Source organism: Acanthaster planci, linkage group LG08 (assembly GCF_054643075.1).
Source record: "Acanthaster planci isolate LZ-2023a linkage group LG08, COTS_SCS, whole genome shotgun sequence".
In the NCBI taxonomy this organism is placed as follows: Eukaryota; Metazoa; Echinodermata; class Asteroidea; order Valvatida; family Acanthasteridae; genus Acanthaster; species Acanthaster planci.
In genome coordinates this window covers 15,910,649-15,929,708 of record NC_141784.1, presented here as the reverse complement: position 1 = coordinate 15,929,708, position 19,060 = coordinate 15,910,649, and the positions used below count along the sequence as shown (strand labels likewise).

The following is a 19,060-nucleotide window of genomic DNA, read 5'->3' as shown; positions in this document are numbered from 1 at the left end:
ATCACCAATCCAGGCACCAACCTGGAACGGTGAATTCACAATCTCTTATGTCAGATTCTATGCCCAACACATGGCGACTGAACACCATGTCTACTCCGAAAGTGGTGATTTATGGGTCAAAAATTTTGAAACTTCGACAAAAAAAGAAGTGCAGTGTGTAAGACAAATAGCATTAAAAAATTATAAAATTAAACATTATTTAGAAAAATTGACTGGAGACTTGACTTGAAAAAAAATGACTTGAGACTTGACTTGACTTGCTAAAATTTGACTTGGGACTTGACTTGTAAAAAAAATGACTTTAGACTTGACTTGCTAAAATTTGACTTGGGACTTGACTTGGAAAAAAATGACTTGGTTACAACACTGTATCCAAGGCTGCGTTCACGCGGTTACTCCCGATAACCTGAGCGTGGATGCGCGCGCATTACACTCGGGTCAGGCGTATACGTATATACTCCTGATCTATCCTCTGTGATGGGGAGTATACTCTCGCTGACCCGAGGACGGTACTCCTGCCGTTCGTGCGCTCAGGATAATACTCGGGTTAAGCACGAGTAGCTCACTTGAACGCAGCCCAAAAGGTTGATTTTGCTTCAATTCGGAATCTCATTGCATGCAATGGATTACATGGTACACTCTCATTACACATACAGCCGGCTGCTAAGGAGGAAGGGCACGCTGGCCAAGATGGCTGCGCGATGTGAGATTTTTGGAAGGGCATTACGGCCAACTTGGAAGGGCACGCGGCCAATGGCCGCGGTGGCCCCGGTAAAGATCTAGGCCTGCTGCACGGACGCCCTCATGAATAATAACTAAAGCATTCATCATTAAAGTTTTCTTTCTGTCCCCAAAATATTTCTTTGAAGATTTATTCTTATGTTGTGCTGCTTTGTCAACACATACATGCACGATGCAAAACAAGCATTTAAATAAAATGCTTCCTTTAAACATGACATAGTATCCCATTGTGCTGTTGTATTCATTTTGTTTGGGTTCTGCTTTTACTTGAATTATGCGTTTTAAACATAAAGTTTCAAGGTCTCGGATGGTCAGGTCTCGGTCTTGGTCTTGCACATTAAGGTCTTGGTCCTCCTTGTTTTGGTCTCAGATTCCCAGGTCTCGACTACAACACTGATGGGATATCTTTGGGTTAATCCCAGAGGCCAAAGCTCCAAGGAACATCTGTCTTGTCTGGAGGCCAAGGCGTAGTGAGTGCGTACCTTCTTGGTGATTCATCTAACCACTTCGTGCCGGGGGCTCCGGTAACGGAGCCATAGGCCTTATATTTGGGGCCGGGGACTCCGAGATCGGAACTTTACTATAAAAAAAAAAAGTTGCTGGCCGTTTCTTAAAAAAGTTTGGGGCTGTCAGTTGAAAAGTTTAGGCCATCATCGGCCGGTGAATTGTGACTTTTTTATAGCTGGGGTGACCGAACTTCTTTTATAGCCGGGGTGACCGAACTTATTTTATAGCTGGGGTGACCGAACTTATCAAAGCCTTGAATAAAAGTACGAGCTCCTGAGAGCTGCTGGGCCCTGCCAATCAATCCCTGTCTTCTTTCAGCGCAGAGCGCTGCAATTAGCGAAGGTAATCCGTGTATTGTTTAGCAGAGCGCATTTGTTCGCGCTGCCAGGCGCTCGCAGGGGATTATCGCTGCACTGCACTGAAGACAAAGCGCAGGCTGTGCGGGCTCATTATGCACCTGCGCCCCATGAATGACCCGGCCCGGGCGCTGCTGGCCCTTGCCACGTTGACTGACAGGGCACGGCCCTCGCTGCTTGAGAATAAAAACGCCGTGCAGTGTTCGCGTGCGTTCATATTGGGTATCGTGTTATTTAGAATACAGACAACATGGCTGAAGTTATATCCGGAGAGTCCAGTTCTTCCAGCGAAAGCGAGTTTTATCTGAGTTCAGACGAAGTTTCTTCGTCTTTTTCATCACCGCCGTCACCTGCTCAAGTACAGTCAAGTACAGAAATTGACAGTGATGTACCCTTGGCGGTATATGCCAAGCGCAAGAGACAGTCCCGTACACAGACCGCCGCGTCGACCAGCAGCAGTGCCGCACCATTCCAGTGGACAGATGAAGACAGTACACCGCTGAAGTACGGCTTCACCGGTAATGGTGGTGCCGTCGACCCCCGCCTGCATCGCAGCTCGACCTGCAGTGAAGCCTTTGAACTGTTTTTTGACGACGTTCTCTACAACAAGATAGTGCAAGAGAGCAACCGGTATGCCGTGCAGAGGCCCGCTACGACATCGGCGCATATGCGATCATGGACTGATCTGAACACTAGAGAACTGAAGGCCTTTCTGGGCCTTTGCATAATGACGGGCATTGCGAAGCACCCCACCCTTCATAGCTTCTGGTCCACCGACCCACTACTGAAGATGAGCCTATTCCCGTCCGTCATGCCCCGAGATCGCTTCCTTGCCATCCTGCAGTCCCTGCACTTCAACGATAACACCGCCATGCCAGATGACTGCACCGACCGCCTCTTCAAAGTGCGCCCAGTCGTCGACCATCTTGCTCAGAAGTTTGCCACTGTCTACATTCCTCAACGGGACATTTCCGTCGACGACTCCCTGCTGAAGTTTTACGGGCGTCTCCGCTTCGCTACCTACAACCCCAGAAAGAGGGCCCGCTTCGGCATCAAGATGTACAAGTTGTGCCAGAGCACCGGGAGTGCCGCCGGGTACTGCTACAACTTCAAAATCTACACCGGCCAAAGTAGAGGAGACCTCCCAGCAACTACACAAGTGGTGATGGACCTGGTGAACGACCTAAGTGGTAAGGGCGACAACCTTGCCCTCGACCGGGCCTTCAGCAGTCCCGATTTGTTTCGACGACTTCACAACCAGAAGTTCAACGTCGTCGGCACCGTCATGGGGAACAGAAAAGGGATGCCGAAAGACCTGCAGTTCGTCAAGCTGAAGCGGGGCGAAACAGCGTCCCGGTCGGCCGACCTGGGCAGGAAAAGCAGAAACCGACCTGTGTCATAGAGTACAACGCCCTCATGGGGGGCGTTGACAAGAGCGACCAACTAGCGGCAAATCATTGAGCAACTCGTAAGTCCTTCAAGTGATACAAGAAGCTCTTCTTCTACCTGCTCGACTTGACGCTGGTGAACACCTACGCTGTGTACCTGGCCGTTGGTCACCGCCTCTCCTTCCTCGACTACCGCTTGGGTCTTGTCCGTGAGCTGCTGTTCGACGAGCCCTTGCCCGAGTACCGCCCTCAGCACGATACTCCACCAGTCAGCAACTCCCGCTTTGTTGGCCGACACTTCCCCGTGGACTTTGAGAGGACCAGCTATGGCGACTTCCGCTACCGGCGGTGTGTCCTCTGGCTTCCCGTGGTCTGCGAAAGAAGACGCACTTCGAGTGCGACACGTGCCACCAGCCCCTCTGCGTCGCCCCCTGCTTCAAGGAGTACCACACTGTCCACTAATTGACACTCTGAACATTTATTTTCATGGACATTTTCATTGACATTATATTTTGTGTTTTTCATGTGTGTTTTGACTTGATGCCCCACTTATCTAGTGTAAAACAATATGTCATTTCTGGTGGTTTTACTAGGTGGTCATAGTTTCAACCTTTGAAAAAAATGACCAAAAAAACAAAGTTTCTGGAACGTACTGCTTTGAGGATGTAGTATTTTCATCTCTTGAAAAAGTGGCACATTTCCTTGTAATGGTTTTACTAGGTGGTCATAGTTTCAACCTTTGAAAAAAATGACAAAAAAGACAAAGTTTCTGGAACGTACTGCTTTGAGGATGTAGTATTTTCATCTCTTGAAAAAGTGGCACATTTCCTTGTAATGGTTTTACTAGGTGGTCATAGTTTCAACCTTTGAAAAAAATGACAAAAAAGACAAAGTTTCTGGAAAGTGCTTTTTATTCCTTGCACCGGTGTTTGATTTTTATTCGATTAGAAAGAGTGGAAATTTATTTTACTACTTTTATGAGTTCGACTACTTCAATGAGAAAAGAAAACACAAGAGAAATGACAAGAAGAAAATAAGAGAAAAAGAAGTTCTCTCCAAATATTTGTCTGTGTGTATTTCTATGTGTACTTTATTTTATTGGTTTCTAAATTTTACTTGAAATGGTTTGGGAAATAAAGTTTGGGAAGGGAAATATCTTACACTATGGGAGGGAAAATGAACAAGTTGGGAGATAAAATATGAGAGTGGTTTGGGGGGGATATAAGTTTGGTAGATGAGAAAATATATAACAGAAAAAACCCCAATAGCTTCAAAAAATAGCGAAAGTTACATGCAGCAGCCCCACGAAAAAGACACACTTTTAGACCCCTTTTTTTACAGCATGAATTCATTTGTCCGTCATTGCCCGCACTCACTGAACAGTTGACAAAGCCCAGTGCACAGCTTCCCATTCACTCAAGCCCAGTGCACGTGCACAGCTTCCCATTCACTCACCGCATATTACACGCTGAGGTCTTGACCGTCAATCGCTCCGCATAGCAACACGGCAGCATAGCAACGCACTGGGCCAAGGCCCGGAACAAACGAGCCCTTATGTAACGCACACAATGGGGGCTCTACACAGAGCTGGCGGCGTGACTGCAAAACCAAAGGGTCAATGGAGGTTGCTTGTGAGGGCTAGACTCGCCACGGGACACCCATTTTATGGGGTTTAGGTGTTCAGAAAAAAAAATATGAATTTTTGAAGATTTTTGAAAAACGAAAATATGAAAAAACCGCCCGGCAGCGCATATAATGGTTAAAAAAAAGCACCCGGCAGCAAGTGGTTAAGGTGACAATACAATAACCAAAGTACTCTTGTTCCTGAAATCTGAAATTTCAATAACGGAAGTATTCCGTGAAATGTGGGAAAGGCCAGTAGAAATCAAAAGTTGAAGGTCTATCCTTGGTTTCAACTGCCAACAAAAAGTGTGACTGGGATGAAGTCCATGTACAAAAAGAAGAAAATCGAGTCCCATTTGGGCCAGGAGAGCATTGGTAGGTGGGACCTCAGAAAGATGACAAAGAGGAACTAGGTCTACCAGGCTTGTCCTCGGGCTAAAGATGAGCTCGTGTGAAAAAAGCCCGGGTGGAGGATGTGAGCGGAACTTTGTTAAATTGGGGAATGTATAAGGACAGGAAACACAAGATTATTTCAGAATCCAGAACGGCTGGTAAGCTTATATTGTATAGCGAAAGTAAGCTTCAGTCTCAACTGTACATCTGCCTACGAAAGGCCAGTTGCCAAAGTGTTCAATTGTGGGAATGGCTAGCTGGTGAGAGTAGACGGTAAAAAATTGTCGAGGTGAGGACTCCTAGGACACTGACAGAGTGACAGGGTCGAAGTTCAGAAATGCCTCTGACCAGTGTTGTATTCGAGCCCATTACAAGTCCTTTCACAAGTTCAGTCACAAGTCCCTTCACAAGTCTAGTCATAAGTAACAGGGTAAACAATGACAAAGGAGTGCTTTTGTCAAAGCTCACTTGAATAGCTTGTGAATTGGCTTTAGACTGAATGACTTGTGATGGACTTACAGGGACTTGCCTATGATGTAGATGAAGTAGAGGAACTTGCATTCCTTGGGTGGACTAGAATGTGAATTATGACAATTCAATGTCCACCAATGAAGCCTGGGTTGAGTCTGACAGGGGTTGAGTGACTGTAGAAGGAACCCCACGCATATGTAATAATTATCAACGAAGACTGGAGTTCAATAACGACTTGGGCCAAATGAAGGGGCAGACACGAATTCAAGTGGGCAGCCGAAAGGGTAGACACAGGTATTCATCTGACCGGCAAGATGTCTGCTAGAACCTTACTACTTAGGTAGTACTTATAAGTACGGGCATTGAGGCCACTTGAGAAGTGATGTGGTCATTGGTGTCAGACCCAAGAAATGGAGGCAGCATCAAAGTTCCCTTTGGGTCTGAATCTTCCAGCACTGCCTGCATGGGTTGAGAGGAGGGCAGAGCAGGATTTGAGTGGTGTGGAGGTAGGGGGCAAGGGAAGGACAAGAAATTGTTCTAAGGTTTGTCCTCTGAATCTGTTGTGGCCACCGGTTAGTTTGTGAAGGCCTTTCCCATATAAGTTTGGCTGTATTTTAATTTACATCATCACATGGGAAACTTATCACACAAATTCCCAAACAATAATTTTATGGGTATAAAGAATGTGGATAGGCAAAGAAAACTTCATGAATTACTTGAAAGATAGGTGAATTTTCCTTTTTCTTTTTTTTTGTCAGGGGGGGCCCTAGTACGAGTGCAGTGGGAAATGGACAGCAGGGATAAATCCCTTTCAAGCTCAAAAAGGAAGGTACTACAATAAGAGAGAGAGATGAAATAAACCTGAGTCCGTGAATAAAGACTCCACGTGGGCCCTAGCCTAGATACATAAAGATGGTTTGACTTCATTTTTATCAAGCAAAGAGCTATTCCTGGAAGACTAACTACGCCGGATGAAGTTGTCCTTTGTGACAGTCCATAATTTCAGGACATGCAAAAGGAGGTAGAAGCATTCACGGAGAATTGAAAATTATCCTTGTCCTATGTCCGGAGAGGCTGTTTGCTTCCCGTTGTTGGTGGACTTCAGCTGTTTTACTGAATGCATGGGAAATTAAAGTCAGGCCGCATTTATTGGAAGGAATGAAACCTTGAAAGTGAAAAACGGAGCGTCTGAAGATAGGAGATTGATTTAACGATAACGTTACACTCATCATTTAAAGAAAATAACAAAGAAAATGCTGATGGGAACTAGTTTACAACGGAAAGGAATATCTCATATAAACAAGGTGTTCTTATGGGTGAGAACTTAGCAAAGCACTACAGTCAGTGCGCAGCACCTGTAAAAGCTGCTCCTTTCATTTGCTACGTATGCACGGCTGTCTGAATCATGCATATATAATGAGCTTTGTAATGGACTTTTTCAAAATTGTATACAGTCGACTCCCGTTAGTACGAGCTTGGTCATAACGATAACTCGGATGCAACAAGCATATTCTCCTAGTCCTGAACAATTTGTGTTCATTGCTATGGAGAAATATTTGGTCACACGTGCACGGACATTGCGAGCTCCGCCTACAACGACGATTTGTGCCGACCCCATGTGAGCAAAAGTATTGTTCTCAACCCATTTACAGCGACTTTTTTCCAAACCGTATTATCTGCAGCTGTCAACGACAAACCTTTTCAATTCCCTTTTGAAAAACTCTTGACCTCGCACAATTCAGGATTTATGATACAAAAGAGATTTTGCTTTATTGGAGGGAAACAGCCAAGCCAATCAATACGAGAAATACAAAGTAAATGCAGAGAACACCAATTCAGATGGCCAAAAATTACAATATGAGGTTTACAGAAAATGCAGGATCCTGCTAAGTTAAAATTCACTTTGAGCTCAAGAAAAAAATTTAGCGCCAATGTTCTAGATATACAGATGAGTTGCGACGAGTCGTTTCAAGGTGGGATGACAGGAGTCCGTTGTGTTGCGTAGGCAGTCGGCAAAAGTGAAGGGCAAAGTTCAACAGAAGAAATGTAACGCAAAAGAAAACTTGCGGATCTTGCAAGGTTGATGCTGGTGATTAGTGCCGCAGATGCCTTGGTGTACTTGTGCTGTGTCTGCAAGTCGCAATACATGTAGCTTGGTGGCTGAGAGGCCTGGGGACAGCTCTTCAGGTTGACTACAGAAACTCCCGTCCGGCACCCTCTTTCAGAACATGCAGTTCAGTAACTAAGATAGAGAGCATAGTGGTCCATGCCACATTACTAATATAACCACATTTATGGGGTCAGACCATTCCCTGGAAATACATTTCTCGGTCCCACACATCATGAGGTAGGAGTCAATCTAGGAAAGCTCCAACTCTTAATCAGACTGGTTATATATACAATGTAGGTATATATAAAAAACAAAATCTAAAGCTTGACGAAGAGACAATTCATATGTCTAACTTCCGATGAATTCAACGCATATCAAAATCTACAGAGTATACACCAACCCTGTTCAAATAAACAATAGTCGTCGGAAAAGCATTTCAAAAGCATCAGTCCAAACAGTAGGACTGCAGTCAGTCTATCATTTACACCATGGATGTGATGGGTGATAAGTCCACACTTACACATATATTCAAAATCTTCTCATATTTCTCAATGCAGTGAAGAGCACAACTTATTCCCAGTCTCCACTAAGTTATTAGTCAAGGTGATTGAAAAGTACACTCACACTGCATCAATTAATTCACGAAATACATTTCCTAAGCTGAATGAAAAAGCAAAGCTTTCTGAGGGAACATCTCTTTTGGATCTAGTCTCAGAGCAGTACTGGCTAGTGGAAACTACGAGATACATGTATCAAAACTTTCAACATCATAAATCTGCTTGGACTTCTCAAAAATATCCCAAAGTCCAGACTTCATATAATCGATCGTAAACTTTTCACAATTTACAACAAGAGTCACAGTGAAAAATGCATTGACTAAACTCCAGAAAAGATACACAATAGTATAAAATGATAGAAATAGGAACTCAAACTTACCTAAGATAGAGAGTCAACGCTCATTAACGTAAGGGGAAAACTTGGATTTTGAAGTCCTCCAGTCCAAAGAAAAGTAGTGCAGTGCGCAGACAGAGTTCGGCAGGCATGTAGTCAGTACAACGGCAAAGTTTGGAATGCCCAGCTTGCCAAAACTCTGGGGCAAACTGCTCCCCAGAACATGCCCTTGCCACATGACTAGCTCAGGCTCTCATTGGACAACTTAAAAAGTGCCACACACGACTCCAATACTGATTGGTCATCTAGGATCTAGGCAAATGAGCACTCAGCAGAAGTTTATGGCTTTCACAGCTTGGAGTAAGGTGTGAACAACAACTAGGGATTAAGTGTCTCAACATCTTGCTGATCTCCTATAAAATTTACTGGGGGTGTACACATTGGTTTACTAGTCAGAGATTAAAGGCAGTGGATACAAAGAGCATCCTGTGATCGTCTAGGAAAGCAGGAACATTAAAGACAAACTGAACAAAGAGCAGGCTATTTAACAAAAGGAACAGGCAATAGATCAAAGTTTAACCACTGCAACACTGCTTACCAGTAGAAAAGTCAAAGCTCAGGAAAGAACAATTTAAGTATGCAAAAAGAAAACATAGTCATAAAAAAATAAAATTTTAAATTGTAACCCAAGACCTCTTTTGGGACGGGGTTACATCTATCTTCAGGTAGACTGTCCCCTTGTGCAGCCTGAAGACAGTTCCTTTGACCTCTGCACTGCTGACAGTAGGACCGCCTTGCCGTGTGCTGAGTCGCTTTGATAGATTAGATAACAGATAGCAGGAGGTGAATGTAGAGGGAGTTTTCCAGCACACAGCCTTACAGATGTCTGCAATGGAAATCCCAGAGAACGAAGACCAAGAAGTAGACACAGCTCTAACATCATGTGCTCTGATAAACTGTTGACTCTGGTTATCGGAGTGTGTTGGCCAGTCTGGATTGGCAAATTTAATAGCTGAGACTATCAAGCAGGCTATGGTGTCTCTCGCCGCTGGTCGGTATGGATTGGTAGAAGAAATAAAAAGTTGGGAAAGTGTACCTCTCAGATTCTTGGTTTTGGATAGATATCACTTCAGTGTATGAATTGGACACCAGAGCTTGTCTCCATCATCTCCCGTATGCGAAGTGATAGTTGGGACAAAAATGTCTGGTGGCTCAAAGGAAGGAGACTGGTTTTTGGTTAAGAAGCTGATAGATGGAATAAGGTGTACACCGTGTGGTTCCCAACGTAGGTGTCCCTCAGCAATTGAAAGGGCTTGCAGTTCGGAACCCCTCCTGGAAGAGGTCACGGCTAGTAGAAAGGCTAATTTAACACTGGCATGTAGTAGGGTGGCATTACTTAAAGGTTCGAAGGGCGCACCTGTGATCATCCTTAGAACTTTGCTCAGATCCCATGACATGACTAAGCGTTTCATGCAAGGGTGCTCAATAAACATACCACGCAGGAGATAATGAGGGATGGTGTTATTGGATATAGAGCAGCTGTCTATAAAGCCAGAATGTATAGCGGCCAAGGCCAACGCTTTAAATAGCACCTAAATCAGTCACAAATGCGACCAATTTTTGCACTTGCGATCAGATTTTCACCATACAGTCGCCATTTGCGACTTAAGATAGCTTAAAACCTTCATACAAAAAAGTACTTGAACAATTTTGAGTATGCTTAAAAATAAAAAAAGCAATGATTATGTACTCAAAATTTGTTCCGGAAATGTAGAAATGGCATTGTAAATTGGAAGCTTATGCGTGTGCGTGTGCACTGTAAAGTACACGTGTCGCGATCACACGCACGTGTTGGTTCCCGATCAAAACATACATTGTTGGTGTACTGTATACGGACACCAGGGCCATTTGACTAACCACGGCATGGGCTCCATTTTTGCTACTTTTTTGCTGCAACGTACAATGTAAATGAAGCCTGAAACAGAGCTCATGGTGGAATAAAAGGGTGTCGCTGTGATTTAGAGTGTCAGAAATAGCACAATTCATGCAGCAGGGTGTCCTGTGACACGCTGAAACTACAGACATCATAACGCCCGTGGATAAATCCCTTGGCGAGAACCCTGATTTTGTGTATTGACCTCATCGGCGCTCATGTATACATGTACGTACATGAACATGCAAGTTGTATGGTGTACATGTACGCGTATGTGCCTTGCCCCACCGGACGGGTCATGATTCTACGGCATGGATGGACGACGTAAACACAGGGTATTTATACTACATGTGTACGTATGTCATAAGTATTCAGCACACGTGATTACTAAACTTTTCCCCATTAGGATCCAATGGCTACCGAACAATTTTTCTGTTTAAAGGGTTGGCTAAGGCCGATCTATAGTTGCGGATCGTGGAGACTTGTAAGCCCACGTTGAAGAAGGTTCATGAAAAATTCAGCGACAGTATTTAAAGGAGCGCTGGTTGGAGCCACAGCATGTTCATCGCACCACGTAGTAATGTGTCGTATTCAGCTGTCGTACACCTTATGGGTTGAAGGGCCTCTTCCTCGTGCGGCCATGGCCGCAGCGTCGTGAGAAAATCCTGCCGAGCAGAGGGATTGTAGGACAGTGTCCAGCACGTTAAGTGAAGACTTTCTGGTGCTGGATGAGGAAGTCCTGACTTCAGCTGTTGAAGGATGTCTGGCCTCTCCGGAAGGATGAAGGGCCGGTGAACCAGGAGCCTCATTAGCCTGGGGAACCAAGGCTGACGCGGCCAGAAAGGGGCAATGAGTAGAATCCGACAATGTTCGCGTTCTATCTTGGATATGACCCGTGGAATCAGAGAGTTGGGAGGAAAGGCGTACGCGGGTAGGCCGGTCCAATCGATCTGTAGGGCATCTGTGGCCCACGCTCAAGGGTGAGGCTTTCTGGCGCAAAACACCGGGCGCTGAGCATTGTCCGCTGATGCAAAGAGATCGACGTGTGGTCTCTCTATCGCCAAGAACAGGGATTTGACTATGTTGGCATGAAGGGTCCATTCCGTTGGGTGAATTGTGCTGTGAGACAGAGCGGTTGCTATGGAATTGTCCAGCCCTGCAGTGTGGATCACTTGCACGTTGATTGGGCGATCCATAGCCCAGCAGAAAATTTCCAATGTCAAGACGCACAGTCAGGGAGAGTGTGTGCCGCCTTGGTGATTTATGTACGCTACTACCGTGGAATTGTCTAAGCGGATCAGAACATGTTTTGCCTTTATATGTAAGAGGAAATGACGTAGGGCATTGAAGAAAGCCTGAATTTCCAAAACATTGATGTGGTTTGTTCGAAACTCGGTGCTCCAGGTCCCGGACACTTGATGTGGAGGGGTGCCTCCCATCCGAAAAATGATACGTCGGTTGAAATGACTGCATCTGGTTTGGTTTGCTGAAAGGGGAGTTTGGCAAGTAAGTGGTCCTTTTCCAGCCACCATAGTAGATGTTGACGGACATCGTCTGAGACATGATCTGGCAAATCGATGGGATTTACAACGTACCTTGGGCTGGTAGTAGGAGAGCAGATGAATTTGTAGTGGTCTCATTCGGAGTCTGCACCAAGGTATAAGGTCCACCATACTGGCCATTAGACCGAGAAGACGAAGCCAAGTGAGGGCGGTTGGCGACCGCAACGACCGGAAAAAGGAAATGCAGTTTTGAAGATTGATTATTCAGTCGATCGTCGGTGTCATTACACCCCTGCGGAGGTCGAGTACCGCCCTAGATATGTCGGGAGCTGGGATGGCGTCAAGTTTGACTTTTCGTGGTTGATGAGAAAACCGAGACGGGAAGTGATGTCGCAGGTGAAACGGGTTGCGGCTATGGTTTCGTCTCAAGATCTGCCCCTGATCAACCAGTCGTCTAAGTACTGGAAAATTAAAACACCTAGTTGGCACAGATAAGCTGCAACGGTCTTAGCAATTCATGTGAAGACCCTGGGTGAAGTTGATAGGCCGAATGGCAGGGCCCAGAATACGTAAGCTCTCCCTTTGTATATGAATCGGAGGAACTTGCGGTCCCGATCGTGAATGGGTATGTGTAGATAAGCATCGCGAAGATCGATAGACGAGGCCCAGGACGGAACCGGTAGGGAGCATACCACTGTCAAGATAGTTTCCATACGAAACTTCTTTGGACGTATTAATTTGTTCAATGACTTCAGGTTGATGACAGGATGCCAGTTGTCTGTTCCCTTCTTGGGTGTGAGAAAAAATGTTGAAACGAACCCCACTCCCAAGTGGTCAGGTTGAACATGAACAATAGCCCGTTTTTGAAGAAGGGAATTTATCTCCGACTCCAGCGCCACGCATTGGTCCTTGTTGTGGGAACAGGAGTTGGACATAGTATCGCCTCGGACGGCGGGGTGCTTGTAAACTCGAGAGAATATCCATGGGCAAGAGTTGAGAGGACCCAGCTGTCCAAGGTGATGTTTTTCCAGAACCCTGTGAACAGTTGAAGGGTGCCACCGACGGGTTCGGAAACGGTCACTGATGAATTCCCACGGCGGGAAGGTTTGACTCGCCTTGGGAATGACGCGGGATAAGGCCTGGCATTGGCTTGATCATTGAAGAGGCCGGCAAAAAGGGCGACAAATCGAAAAAGTCTGGCTAGAAGTGGGCCTGACTTAGCTGGCATTACGTTGCCGAGTTCACTGCGGAGTCACAGACAGTGGCTTGCAGAACGATTTTTTCTTGGCCGCATTGATCCACTTAGCCTCCGCCTCCAGCATGTCCGCAAACTTGCCGGCAAAGACATCTTCTCCGAACAGCGGCAGTTGCTGAAGGCAAGATTTAACTCCCTCGTAGGGAATATGCATCGCATCAAGGGCGTTGGATCTTGCCAGGCAGGATATTCGAGCAAACTGTTCGAATGTACTATTCAGTCCTTTGTCAAAACCAAAAAGTGCTAGGGCTGCAAAATAGGCTTGGGAGGTTCCACGGTTGACGGAACCGGTTCCGGTACCGCACAAATAACCGGTTCCGAGTCAAAACCGGTTCCGGGTAATTTGAAGAAAAACATAAGAATTTAAGGTCAAAGGTATTTCTAATGTCTGCCATTATCTTTTACTTGTACGATCATAGAATATGCATGAGAAATGTTGGTAATTAAATGTGTACATTACATCGTATGTCTCTTGAAATAATTCGCTTCTTACTGGCACGGCAGGGTTTTTTTTGCGCAACCCTCGGTCAGCTCAATGGCCGGATGGACTCAAACAAACAGAGCGATCACGATGTGCTCCTGTATTTTGTGCTACGTGTCAAAGGCTGCACCCGTGCACCGCACCGCGGTCAGGCCGTAGCTAGCTGGCCGGGCCGGGCACACTAAGCTGGCAGCCGCTCACGCTTGACATCGTCAGCCAAAGCAGCACGCAGCATGCATCATGCGGCCTGGAGAAGCGACAGTTATGCATATGCAACGTTCCATAGACTTAATACATGTGCTACTACTTCGTTTTTGCGGTGGCCGGCAGCCCCATGTAAAAGATGCAAAGACCAAACAGAGTGTCATTTTTCTCCATTCGTGCGAGGCTTCTAATAAAGTCTAGTCAACCAGGCACATACGTCTAGTGGCGCGCGCGCATTCGCCACTATCCTGGGGCCTGCTAGCTGCGTGCTCATCATCTCCGTTCATTTTTGCAAAAAACCACGCCCCCGCCTTCCATATAAGGCAAGACGATAAAGCAGCAAATCCCCGGATGGAACCATGTGGTATCGCGGTGATGTTTTTATTGGCTGATTATTTTAGTATCGCGGGTTGACACAACACTATCCATCATCCATGCAGGGGCCACCGAAAACGAACAAGCAACTTGGCGATCAGCACCAGGCAGCCTCTGACCGGCCTCCTCATGCCAATTTATGATTTGCGATGAAACTAAAGTGATTCAACCGAGAAAAAAAACAGAAAAAAATTCTTGTTGACTGCTCAGTTTCCTTTTTATTATACAAACAAACAGTCGCCTATGAAGTGCCTGTCAATGCTGTGTGAGTGTCATGTCACTGTTTTCCTTCTTTTATTTGGTAGTGTACAATTAAAGTAATAGCTGTTATGATGCCCCATGATATTGTATAGATGACCGACCCAGCACGCTTGTGGACCCAAGCCTACTGCAAAATCTGGAGAGACTGAAGAATTTTCTTCGCAAGCACGGGCGATGTATCCGACAAAAGGAAAAGAAAGGCCGTGTAGCGGAGCCCGAAGCGGGAAGCTTTGTCGAGCTTTGTGAGTGTGGATTCCAGCAGGGACTTGTCTTTATTGCGGTATGTCCCCTTAGCAGATGGTTTTCCGGAATCAGCAGAGATTTTGTTTTTGGCTGTGTCTGGAAGGTCTGGAACTGACAAGAAATTCTTGAAATCTTCCGGCGGGAAATGATAACATGCTGTCACTTGGTTAGGAAGGGCACACCACTGCTTTGACTTAGCAAGAGACTTGAAGATTTCTACACATGAGCGGTCGAGCAGGAGTTCAGGAAAAATAGGTCCCATAGACTCCATTCAAGCCGTATGGCATTTGAACAAGCCGTGGCTAGCGTCCTCTTCAAGCGGAATGGCTGATGGCAGGCCGAGCACTTGAATCATGTCCTGCTGAAAGAGCTGAAGGTGGCCTTCAAACAGAGCGAGGGTGTCGACAGAGCCAACTTCATCCTCATCCGAAGAAAATGCTGGTTGTGCAGTTGGAGACAGAGCCGTAACTCGCTCCAAGGCGCGGGTGCCCTCATTGAAGACGGCCCGCTCTGACGGCTCAGAAACGCCCTGCTGTTGCGAGTCCGGTGTAAAACCCTGTCCCGTGTCATATTGACTTGCAGCCGAAGGAGGTGGAAGGGTCTGGTCTGCCAGGAACGGGTCCGGAGCGGTGGGGGCTGGTGGTGGTCTGTCGTCTAGACGACAAGCGATAGAAGTCAGGGCTTCATTAATGGATAGAAAGGCCGACATCCACTGCTCAGAATTAGGCCCCTGATCGAAGCAGTGTCTCTTCTTAGATTTCGAAGAACTCGATGAAGAGGGGGAATGTTTGCATTTTCCGGTAGCGGGTGACCTGACAACGGAGACAGTAGACGAGGCAGTGGGCGGCGGAACACTCAGGGAGCGTTCCCGGTCAAGGTCGGCGGGAACTGTAGAGTTCCGGGCGGAAGGACCAGGAGAGATTAGGTCCGATGACCCTGTGATGCCTAGTTGAAAGCCCGAGCCTTGAATGGGCTTCAGTGGTTTGAAGCCCCGGCGGCGTAAAAGCCCAAGAGGCTCCATGGGGCTCGACAAGAATTGCCAGGCTGCGGGGTATCGTGGCTCGGTGGTGCACCAGGCAGGGTGAGTCCGGGCATTTGTGGGGAGCCCGACCCAGTGGCTTCGATACCTGGGCGTACGCGCAGAAACTGCTGGAGAGGTAGTCTTCTTGGCTGATGATGACCGGCTGGTGTTCTTCGGAGTCGCCGGGGGAGTGCTGGCTGGAACCCCACATGGGTTCCTCTGGGCCATTGGAGGTTGGAAGGCGTGCCGTGCGATGATGGTAAGGCGGGCCCGGAAGATGTCCACTTGGGGTACCCCCTCAGGAGTCTTGGCTGGTTTGCCAGGCCAGCGATTGACCAAAGAGACAGGGTCCTTGCCAGATCCTGGCGGTGTCCCTGCTCGGGTCTTCCACAGTCAACCACGGAACTTCCCCATCAGCTCCGTGGGGCCTGGCCAGATCCTGGCTGGAACCCCCTGGCCGACGGCGAGGCCTTTTCCTCGTCTTAGTAGCCGGAGAAGACAGGGGAGTATGACAGATCCTGACAGCGACCCCCTGAAATCAACCGACTAAGGCCTATAATTAACCAGTAAGGTAGACACAGGCATAGCTGAGTAGAACCTCACAGTACCGACAGTAAACACCTGCAGGGTGTACAAAAGAAAAACAGAAGAAAACACCAAAAAATATACAAGAGAAAATACTCTTAACCAACAAACAGGTAAAAATTCAAAAAGGTGATCAAATTGACTGCACTACGCATGATCAAATCCTTTGGGAAATTTGCATTTGTAGTGACTGTTTGGGTAGGTAGAGCGCAGTAGACTTAGTGGATCCGAATCTGGGCCAGCAGAATCTTCTAAACAGCAGAAAGGTAGATATGTCATATATCCAGCCAAACAATAAGTTTTTACTTTTCAAGTCATTGCAAAACAGTCAAGTGCACCCAAAATATTTCGTTATCGCAGATTTAGACTTAATGAGATTAACCGAGAAAAACTGTCGTATGTGTTTCGTGAAAGACTATCTGTGATTGGTTGATTGACATATTCTCTCTGATACTGGCCAACCAATTGACATCAGAGAAACGCATAAATGTGTGTGACCAAACTCGGGAACCCAGACTTTGCACTGAAGGAAACCTAGTAAATGTTAGTCGTTTAATAGGGAACCAGACTTACCATTCGTCTCGCAAAAATCGAACTCCCATGTACTCGCGAGATCGTTTTCGTGTGTAAATGGAATTGCCAAAATTGCTCATTAACGGAGGGGCTGCACGCTGACTGACTACAATGAAGAATGCTGGACTCCACACATGATGAAAAACAGTTCAGTCCTTGATGGTGCAAAAATATGCTGCAACAGGGACGAAGACCATGTCGAATAAGGACCGGGCTCGAGATGAAATGGCAAGGGTGTGATGACCGTCACACACACAGGAACTTGATGATCCCACAAACTGGAACTGGATTTAGTTCACAAACTCTCTCTTCCGGAACAAGATTCAGCTCAGTACTTCACTTGGTCTGGACAAACTTTTCTTACAAGTGTCGCTTCACAGACGACTCACCACCACAGGTTGAAATGGTGCAGAAGTCAACAAGTCAAAGACTTCTCACAGTAGGCATACAGTAGAATTGCCTTCCAAAATCTCTCTTGTGGAATGTGTCTCTCTCTCTGTCTTTCCCAGTTTTTATAGTCTACAATTCTCCTAGAAATTTCTTCTCATTACTTAAGTTTCTTAAAATACATGTAGACTTTTAGCATAACTTAATCTAACAAGAAACCTCCAGACTATATGCTAGACCAATGGAAATATTGTCAACTCAAAAGAAATTTCCCCGCGTACAATGAGAATATTCATGACTACTCATTCACTGTAGTCTGGAGTCAAACGCGGGTCACACACAGAATCATGTGCAGTACCATTACATGATCTGCCACACGCATAGACTGTGTGTGTAAACATAATAGTACTTGTACATGTACTCATACATACTCGTACTATGAACGGGTACTTGTACCTGAAAACCAGTACTTGTACTTTGTTGGCAAAGTACTCTGACTTTTATTTACTCAGACATCTGAGCAATCAGTAGTACTCTATACTTGGAAAAAAGTACTCAACTACAACACTGTCAGACACTGTGTGCCACAGGCTATTGTAGGTGGCTGTGAGGTTTACAGAAACTGTGCCCAACTATGAGTAGGTCTGAAAATATCATCTCGATAGACTGCTTCAAAAATACTTAGTCCACAGTGGACCTGCCACATCTGAAACCTGCCTGCTCTGGTGGTAACTGTGGCTCGCTCAAAGGCTCTAAGCAACTGTGGATCATGTGCTCCAAGAAGAACACTTATGAACTTATATCTTTTGGTTTCATATTACACCTAATATTTTGCTACAAAACTCTTTTATTTTTAGCCCATTTGACATAAAAGGTGAAAGATTACATAGCCACAAGTTTGGAGGTACATGTAATTGTAAGAACATTGTGTAGCTGTGCGTCACAAATATTTTTAAAGTAAATCTATAACATATTTCCATGAAGCACTGCTTGCTTTTGTGCTCTTTTTATCCACTTCGTGCCGGGGCATTTTTCAACGTTGATGATGCTCGGCCAGCATGACTATCATTTTGTCCGTTTTCAAAACCCTTCAAAAATTCGTCATTCCATTTAACGGTCGTTTGTAGCCGCACGAAGTAATCTTTAGGCACTACTCTAAGTTGACAGGTGATCTTCATTGACACCCGAGTATTTCAGCCAGGCCAGCAACCTTGTAAACAGAGCCCAGATTGTGCGGTGTTATACAACTGTCTTTTGTTCACGAACCTGGCTCAATGCACTGCTGACCTCTTTTCAATAGGGGCCAGATTAGCGTGCAGCGGTGCTGTGCGGCTCATCGCTACAGTGGTGGAGCACTTTTGTCCCCGGTGGTAATCCGCTTGCTCTCAATGCCCCAAACCCTGGTATACGGTTTCAAAACAACGCTAGATTATCACCACTTTTGAGAGTGAAAAATGCCAGTAATGCCCGGCAGCCTGGTCTTTTGTTCGGAGTACGGTCTTTTGTTACAGGGCCCTGTTTCCTTTGTCCAAGTTCGGAGACCCCCGGCCACACATATAAACCATACGGCTCCGATTTCGGAGTCCCCGGCAGGTAGTGGTTATTTGCAACAGCCTCAACAGGACAAAGGGTTGAGGCATCACAAGGTAGGTTTATAGCCAATGGAAATGGGTAAAAGTACTCTTCTATATCAACCACTCACAAGTTACATACTTGACCAGCTTCCAGATACAAAGAATGATATACAAAATTGAATATCC

The 19,060-nt window shown here is 46.0% G+C and overlaps 2 protein-coding genes across 5 annotated transcripts in view; both read right to left on the bottom strand.

Annotated features, from left to right (window-relative positions):
- Nucleotides 1-19,060, bottom strand: part of LOC110979996 (ubiquitin carboxyl-terminal hydrolase 8-like) — a 148,445-nt gene that overhangs the window by 109,039 nt on the left and 20,346 nt on the right. The window lies entirely within an intron of this gene.
- On the bottom strand, nt 3,904-19,053 carry LOC147798425 (uncharacterized). Its single transcript, XM_087140222.1, has 2 exons — nt 8,526-19,053; nt 3,904-7,721 (listed from the first exon to the last, which is right to left on the bottom strand). The coding sequence occupies exon 1, from the start codon at nt 15,981-15,983 to the stop codon at nt 15,006-15,008; it is 978 nt and encodes a 325-aa protein (XP_086996348.1). The 5' UTR covers nt 15,984-19,053; the 3' UTR covers nt 3,904-7,721; nt 8,526-15,005.